Source organism: Ricinus communis, chromosome 7, assembly GCF_019578655.1.
Source record: "Ricinus communis isolate WT05 ecotype wild-type chromosome 7, ASM1957865v1, whole genome shotgun sequence".
NCBI classification, from domain to species: domain Eukaryota; kingdom Viridiplantae; phylum Streptophyta; class Magnoliopsida; order Malpighiales; family Euphorbiaceae; genus Ricinus; species Ricinus communis.
Genome location: NC_063262.1, coordinates 29009034 through 29017575, shown reverse-complemented (window position 1 = coordinate 29017575; position 8542 = coordinate 29009034). Strand labels below are relative to the sequence as shown.

At 32.1% G+C, this 8542-nt stretch overlaps 3 protein-coding genes across 3 annotated transcripts; all 3 read right to left on the bottom strand.

Moving 5' to 3' along the window:
• Window positions 1-1524: 1524 nt before the first annotated feature.
• Window positions 1525-3536, bottom strand: LOC8274249 (60S ribosomal protein L38). Its single transcript, XM_002514761.4, has 3 exons — window positions 3297-3536; window positions 2123-2306; window positions 1525-1781 (listed from the first exon to the last, which is right to left on the bottom strand). The coding sequence occupies exons 1-3, from the start codon at window positions 3297-3299 to the stop codon at window positions 1759-1761; spliced, it is 210 nt and encodes a 69-aa protein (XP_002514807.2). The 5' UTR covers window positions 3300-3536; the 3' UTR covers window positions 1525-1758.
• An 896-nt stretch (window positions 3537-4432) lies between these two features.
• On the bottom strand, window positions 4433-5974 carry LOC8274250 (60S ribosomal protein L38). Its single transcript, XM_002514762.4, has 3 exons — window positions 5819-5974; window positions 5128-5311; window positions 4433-4778 (listed from the first exon to the last, which is right to left on the bottom strand). The coding sequence occupies exons 1-3, from the start codon at window positions 5819-5821 to the stop codon at window positions 4756-4758; spliced, it is 210 nt and encodes a 69-aa protein (XP_002514808.2). The 5' UTR covers window positions 5822-5974; the 3' UTR covers window positions 4433-4755.
• Window positions 5975-6291: 317 nt separating this feature from the next.
• Window positions 6292-7268, bottom strand: LOC8274251 (agamous-like MADS-box protein AGL103). The gene has a single exon (XM_002514763.3). It carries the CDS (start codon window positions 7121-7123, stop codon window positions 6407-6409), a length of 717 nt encoding a protein of 238 aa, XP_002514809.2. The 5' UTR covers window positions 7124-7268; the 3' UTR covers window positions 6292-6406.
• Window positions 7269-8542: the final 1274 nt, after the last annotated feature.

The following is an 8542-nucleotide window of genomic DNA, read 5'->3' as shown; positions in this document are numbered from 1 at the left end:
ATCCCGACTAAATATTGCACGGAACCCAGAGTACTTCACCCTCAGTTGGTCAGAAGAAAATGTCACCTTGAGGTGATTACATGCTTCCCACATATCTAAACAGGTTAAACAGCTACGTGGCATGTAGTTGATGCAAAGTTGATCAGATGTAATATTGCTCGAATCCTTACAGATTTGCAACTAGAAACAAATCCTGATCCTCTGCAATGCATGCGTGCAAATCGCAGAAGATTGTACTTGTATCTGATCGAGACTCTTGAGATTCAAAGACTATACAAAATGCAAATCCCATTCACTTGTTAGTCCACCAAAATGGAGGCAACTGCAGTTTTAATGAAGATCCTACTGACTGATAGTTGAACCAACCAGGAATTTCATTTCCAGCTAAACACGTGGAGATCTGAGAGCTTGGATTAAAGAGTCCCTGCAACAAAGTCATTATTTGTGATATTTAAGTTTCTTTAGGGAAGTAAAAGACAAATGTTGGAACAACTAAAAATATCATTTGCAAGTGGCGAGGCGAGGCAGACCTGAGAGCTGTGCCTTAGCAAGTAGTGCAGATAACTTGTCAGCCTTCTAAATGCACTAGTGTCTCCGCTTTGAACCTCAATCAACTTCAAGCAATTTAGAAATGTCATGATGAAGATTTTGATGTGTATAATTGTGACATAGTGTCATAAAAATCAGTAAAATAGAACTAATCCTTCTTTGCTTCCCAGACTTTCATGCTTTTCTATCATAAATTGGTGGCACCAAACAATTGGTAGTCAGCACGAATGATGCAGCTTTCAAAATCCTTCCTTATTTAATGACCAAAAATCTGATATGAGACTGGCTATTCAAGCTCTGTGACATCATAGATAGTTACTGAATAACTATCATTTGATGAGATACAAGAGAAAGGCACTTTTTTTATTGATGTTTTACTGGTCTACTGCTCAAATGTTTTCTGCATCTGTTGACTATACCTGCGAAAATATGGTCTGTGACTAGGTGATGGAATGCTTTCAGGAGTTACATCTGCTGCATCATCCTATCAAGGATAGAATTTATCTTTTCCCTGGCAGACACAGATATTAACCAGCTAGCTTTTCAAGCAATCTGCAAATCAATGTCATTTTGGTGTTTCAACTATGATTGTGATGTATTAATATATGATAAAATAGCATTAATTAAATAATCAAACTATTTTATAATTTTTAAGATATAAATTTATTTTCATACTTGATCATATCAAAATTATGAATTTTATAAAAAAGACAAACAGCATCAAAATGGACATTCATTATAATCAAACAAGCTAATTTGTAAAAATAATTTAACATGAACCACAAAATTTTTTAACAAACTTCAACAACTCGCTTGAGAATGATCCTTGAAGGTAAATATCTAGAAGCAACGCTATCTAAAAACAACATTTCTTGAAATATTCTCCATCACTTGCTTTATTTGGAGATGGAGATGGAGATGGAGATTGAGATTGAGAAGGCGATGAAAATAAAATCAGCAGATGAAAGAGGATAATAATAGCCAAAGCACAAGTTGAAATTGTCATTGAATCAAACTAAACCAATCAACAACTCAAGTCTGACTACAAATTCATGCCCACGAGTTACATAAGCAAAGATCTCCACAAGTAGCATGGTATCTTAATCGTAACTAAAGATAAAGACAGCAAGAAAAAGAGCAAAATATATAAGATCCGTTTGACTTCTCATCATAACGCCAAAAAGCAACTCAAGTTTGTTGTTTGTTTCTTCACAGATCCTGAACACTCAAACCTACAAAGAGGACATATGAACAGATAATTAGACATGACCATAGAGAACATAACATCAACCTTTTTCAGGGATGTCAGAGAGAGAGAGACAGAGAGAGAGAGAGAGAGGGCAATCAAATGCTAACTTCACAAGCCTCAAATATCATATGCATTGAATACAAAATAAAAGAATCATAACCAGATCTAGTACAAAATTTATTCATGTTTAAGTAGTGTATTGTGCACTCAATTCTTAATCTGAGCCGCCAAGATCACAAAACAATGATATTATGTCATATACCAATGGCTGTTCAAAATAAATCAATAAATAAATAAATAGAGAGAGAGAGAGAGAGTTGATACCTGGTGGGAGAGATTGCTTCAACTTATCAGCCTTCTCAGAGTCAAAAACACAGAGAGTGTACAGATATTTGGAGCAGCGAACCTTGAATTTCACCACATCTTTGCTTCTCTTGATCTTGACAGAACGTGCATCCTTCCTTCTTGCTGTAAGAAGGAAATCCTTGATTTCATGGATTTGCTTCGGCTGTAGATTAGAAAGTAAAGCAAATTGCATAAATTGGATGCTACATAAATCTAATGACAAGTTGGATAAAAGAAAAATCAGGAGCTAGTGGAAAAGAATAGCACAGATATGCCATCAGTATAGCACATAACATAACCAAGCTAAACCATTGATGTAATGTCTAACACAAAATGAAGGCTCATTGGCAGGCTGTCTTGCAGTTGTTTAAGCTTTCTATAATTGCATGCACTGATTATAACTACAGAAGCAACTAAAATGCAGCTCTCAAACAATTTGATTAACATCAAAGCTAACTTCAGCTGAGTACAAGGAATCAGGTAAGTGAGCCGTATTTTTTTCACATGCATTGTTGGCTTAATAGTTAGAAAAGAATTCAACTTTTAAAGTTAGAAATTCATCTAAAATTCCCCAAATCCAAGGATAATAACAAAGCTTTAACACATCCATCGCTGTTATAATTAAAAAGAATAAAAGCAAACCGATAGTTAACATTCATCACGGATGCGTGTCATTCTTATTATGTAAGAACTTAGTCAGCTGTAATTTCCATAACCAATTTGCTCTTAATGAAACTACAAAATCCCATCTGGAACTCCAACTAGCGACATTTGCAATTGAAATGCAGCACTCGTTTTTCACTAACAGACAAGAAATTTTGAGAAAAATAAAACACCAATACTTTCCGAAAAAAAATAAATAAACATTAATTAAACACAATTAAATTACATGCCCATCGCAGTTCTGCTTCCAAGAAAAAGACTAAAGATTAACTTAATTGTTGCATAAAGCTGAAGTTAGCGCAGCTTTATCAGCTACCATAACATAAAACCGGAAAAAACTCAGAACTTCAAATTTAGTTTTCTGCTTGACTCAAAAATACTTATCAGCAAACAAATCCCAAAAGTAAACGCAACAAAATCATGCACTTAGTTTATATTTCCTCTGAAATATGCAACTTTCTAGAAATCATGAAAAATTGATACACATTACCATTTTCTTCCTTCTTCTTCTTCTCAAGAGAAAACGAAAATGGTGGCTGCCCTTCTAATTGGATTCTATATGTGAGCTGCATGCTCTAGTCTAACCCTAATTTTTTTAAAAAAAGAGAGATTCCCGTAAATACCCCTAGTTAATTCATGGGTTTTACATTTAGGCCCAGTGTTTTTTTCAACTGCTCAAAAGGCCCAAGAAATGATATATCATGACAGTTCTGATCAGCTTCATAGGCTGTGTACAATTTTAATCTGCTGTTGCAAGGATCCAAATATGTCATCTTTTCTGGTCACATCAAATAGCCAGAAGAAAACCTAAAATACATAATGCCATGACCATCGGGTTACCAAGCTGCTGTGAGAATGGGGGGAAAAATTGATACTTTTTTATAACATTCATTTTTATGTAATTTTGTAATTAGATTTCTTTTGACTCATTCGAAGTGCCTCTAAAGATTAAACCATGAGTGACTCGGCATATTTGCGACACACTCGTCTTTGTTGCTTCATCATCCAGGTGCAAAATCATATCGGCTCTTGAGAAAATGATGCATACAAAAGTTTGTCTCCGTCTTTTCATAGAGCTTTTTCCCCACAAATGTATTCGTGTGCCAGAGAGATAAATATCATACTAAGGTCATAACTTGTGTTTGGATGACAAGAATTTAGAAGAGAGAAGGAAAGAGGAAGGAAAAGATGTGAACAGACGAGGGAGAGATAAGCAAGGAAGTCATTCTTATTTCATTAGCTAGTACAACTAATACATTGACTAAAATAAAATCACATCAATAATTACAAAACTATTATCATATTATTACGCTAAGTTCCTAACATATAAGGATATCAAATATATAGTATTTTTATAGAAGTATCACACCTGTCCTTTAGTATTTTCTAGGCGAGTTACTTTCAAGATATAATAATAGTTGAAAGACTAAATATATAGCAAGAAATAACTCCGAATTGCAAATCTTATCACAAAAGAAAGAAAAAAAACAAAATGAAATTATGGAAGAATTTTATAAAAACAATATGTGTATGATATCGTCTCACATTCACAAAATGTGTTCATTATTTTCTTCGGTTGGAGGACGAAAACCAAAGCATTGTTTGTGTTTAAAAGTAGAACTGTGGTTTCCACTTCAACAGAAGTAAAGTATAAGAATCATGAATGTAATATGACATCATACATATTTTGTCTTCATGAAATCTTTCCATGATTTCATTATGTTTTTCCTGTGAATTGCAATCCAGGAGTAATATTCTACTATCTATAGTATTTCAACTATTATTACATCTTGAAAGTAACTTGCCTAGAAAAAAACTGGATGACAACGGTTGTGAATACATCAAATATACCTTATATAGTTGTGTTTAACAAAGTTGAAAAATCAAGGCAAGAAAAAAAAAGACAAAAATATACGATCCCTCGACTTTGAAGTTTGTTGTTTGTTTCTTCACAGGTCCTGCACACTCAAACCTACAAAAAGTGCATATGAACAAGTAATTAGACATGACCTAAAACACATTATAAAGACCCCAAAGATCAACCCTTTTCGGGGATCTCAGAGAATTAGTGAGAGAGTGAGCCAAGACATGCTAACTTCGCATTGTGCATAAAGTACAGTTAAAACAATACACAAACCAAATTAGTACACTGCATTTGTGGAAGAATTTATTCATGTAAAATTAGTGTAACTGCCCGTTCAATCCTTAAACTGAATCACCAAGAACACAACACAATGATATGTTCATAGACCATAATACAAAGAACCACTAAATAAACAAATAAATACACAGAGAGAGAGAGAGAGAGAGAGAATTGATACCTGGTGGAAGAGATTGCTTCAACTTATCAGCTTTATCAGAGTCAAGAACACAGAGAGTGCACAGATATTTGGAGCAGCGAACCTTGAACTTCACCACATCTTTGCTTCTCTTGATCTTAACAGAATGAGCATCCTTCCTTCTTGCTGTAAGAAGGAAATCCTTGATTTCATGGATTTGCTTCGGCTGTGATTAGAAAAGCAAAGCAAATTGCATAGCTCGGGTGTTAAAAAATTTCTAATGAGAAGTTGGAAAAAAGAAACCATCACATGTATGAGATTGCCAGGAACTACAGAAAAGAAATAGCATTTGTTTAGTAAAATCACAGGAAAGCCATCAGATAATATGCTTTGGATAACAGCTTCTAACTACAGAAGCAACTTAAATGCAGCTCTCAAACAAATTTATCTGACATCAAAGCTAATTTCAGCTGAACACAGCAAATCAGGTTAGTAAGTCAAATCATATTCTTTTCAGACAACTTAAACTGGGAAAACCTTAAAACATGAAGTTTATTTTTCTTCTCGACCCAAAAACTTTATCAGCAAAGAAGCATACAGATCCTAAAAGTAAAAGCAAGAAAATCATACACTTCTATTTTACATTTCCTTTCAATTCTTGCAACTTTCTAGGAAACCAAAAAGAGAAATCATGTAAAATAAATATATGAATAAACAGTTTAAGGGACGTTACCATTTTCTTCCTGTTGTTGTCAAGAGAAAGCTAAAAAATGGTGGCTGCTCTGCTAACTGGATTCCTTGTAAGCTCCAGGCTCCAAACCTAATTTGTTTTTCAGATTTCCATATATACCCCTAGTTAATTTCATGGGTTTGCATTTAGGCCCAGTGATATATGGAATTTATTCTACTCAAAAAAGGCCCAGAAAATACTTAAATTCCAAAAAAAGAAAAAATTGTTGCTAACAATAATGCAATTATTTTTCAATTTCAAGAGCAAGAGTACTAATAATTAACATAGTCATCCATTGTAATAGCTACTTTAAATTTTCTTTTATATTTTGATGAAACAGAAAAACAAATTAAAGATTCAAATCTTAATTTCTCATATTTTTCTTTTTCTCTAGATGATTACAGATTTAACACAGATTATGATTTGGCCACAGTATCAATTGAAAGCAATTTTGCAAATTTTATCAATAATCAATATCTAAGAACACATTAAGTCTTTGAATTATCAAAATAAGATCTTGCTGAACTATTACAAATTAACAAAAAAAAAAAGAGAAAGTAATCAGAGGAAATATTTTATTCTTGTGATCATCTAAAAGTAGAACTGTATTGTCTTCTGGGGCATTGTAATGGGTACAGCTTCAGTAACTTTCCTGGATTCCTCTAATTGCACCCCGAGATCACCAATACCCTTTGCTATCCCATGACGGAAATCACTGCCATTGCTGCTACTCTCAATACTGCACTTGCCCTTATCTTTTGTAAGATTACCGGAAGAAGAACTGGACGCACTATAATCATATCTACCAAGTCTCAATGTGACTAGCCCATCATCATCGTCATCATCGACCTGGGTTCCTTTTCTCTTCTTCCCAACTTCTTCTGCCTTAACCCTTTGGGCTAAACTCTTTTCCTTGCTTTCTATCACCTCCAAGATTTCGATTAAATCTTCTTCTGGTAAATAGTCAAACCTTTCATCCCAAGTTTTATAAACTTTCTTAACAGCGTTCTTCCTCTTCTTCTTCTTTTCTTCATCAAGAATATTCCCGTTCTCCATCACCTGCAAATCTTGATTACCATTCTTGTTCTTGGCAGTAGTTTCCGAAGAAGGCAGCTTCAAGTTCTGTTTACGTGCAAATTCCGTCAAGATTTCATCGACCTTGCTTTTATCTTCTGGCCAGGTATCAACCTTCCCGTCAGGATCATAACAGACTAGAGCAACAGGGACATCGCATAGTATAGAAAGCTCTTCTGCTTTCTTCTTCAGAGTTGCCTTTCTGTTCTTGTACACAGCCTTGTTTAGACTCATGGCGGGTGTGATTCTGTTTTCTATTCGGCTCTTTTGCACAATGAGGCTTATATATATAACAATAACAATGGTGAAAAAGTGGCTTTCTCCTAAGAGATTAAGGAAATAATATTTTGATTTACATTTACATATTCAATATCTATAGAGTTTCTTTTTTATTGTATGTTAATAAGTAGTTTAGTTCAATTGGGATAGGAAATTATCAAGAATTTTTAGTTTAGGAAACTAGTGCTATAGCTAACTTAATTAATTTCGTAATTTTGATTTTTTTAGATTAATTTAGTAATTTTATTAAACCTTATATAAATACAATTAAATCGAAACACAACTACATTATTATCAATAAATTATATATAAATAATTTATTTATTTATTATGGACGGAAATAATCTATCATAAAAAAAATTGATCTATTCTCACTGTTGCGAGTGTAATTTTATGTTAGATTTCAACAAATAGACTATATTAAATTATATAGTTTATTATATATAAAAAGCCTAATATAATTCTAAAAAGATTTTAGGGTAATTTATTAAAAAGAAAATGAGGTTTTTTTTTTTTTTGTTTTTTGTACTCTCTCTTTTTGCAGCTCATAAAACTATTATGTCAATAAACCAATTTTATAAATAATAGCAGAAGCAAACAAAGTAGAAATAACAAATGTAATGTTAAAGACATCAAAATAGTTGCAAAATTCACATTTTTATGATATCTTAATCATCTCCTCCTGTGATGCTTGATTGTAATATTTTTAATTACAAAAATTAAATTATTTATTTTTATTTAAAAGCTTATATTATAAAATTTGATAAATAATATATTATATATAACGACATAATTGACAATATCAATATCAAATATAATCTTTTTTAGTTTTCTTAATATAATTTTTTAATATTTAAGAATTCTTTCTCCTTTTTCCAATACTATTAATTAATATATTAAATACGATTATAAATTAGTAACAAAAGTATAATTAAATATTATATCTTCTAAAATTAAAATCATTATTTAATTATAGGATTAATTTATTAATTACATTATATAATTAATATCAGAATAAACATACAAAAAATAATTGAATTTGGTTCTAAGATCTATAAAATAAAATAGAATAAAGAATAGGTGATGCCTAATTTCGTGTGATATAATAGTAATCTTGAAGTGTTGATTTTCTCCTACCTTTCTCCTAAACATTCTTTTTCTCCCCGAAGAAGAATATGTTAATTCACTAATTCATCAAAATTGTCAACTTTATTTATTCAAAAAAAGAAAAAAATTCAACTTTAGTCTTTTATTTTTATCTCAAATTGTATTTTTCTCTTATTTTCCTTACAGTCTTATGACAACCTGACCAAGAAAAGCGGTCCGATAAGGAAGAAAAGTGGACACCAGGACAAGAGATAGGATATCTGAACA

Bases quoted from the DNA above. Each gene is read 5' to 3' on its own strand.
- LOC8274249 (XM_002514761.4), bottom strand. The intron at 1,782-2,122 runs GTATCAACTCTC...TCCTCTTTGTAG, and splicing joins GAAGCAATCTCTCCCACCAG to GTTTGAGTGTTCAGGATCTG.
- LOC8274250 (XM_002514762.4), bottom strand. The intron at 4,779-5,127 runs GTATCAATTCTC...CACTTTTTGTAG, and splicing joins GAAGCAATCTCTTCCACCAG to GTTTGAGTGTGCAGGACCTG.
- LOC8274251 (XM_002514763.3), bottom strand. From the start codon at position 7,123: ATGAGTCTAAACAAGGCTGTGTACAAGAACAGAAAGGCAACTCTGAAG.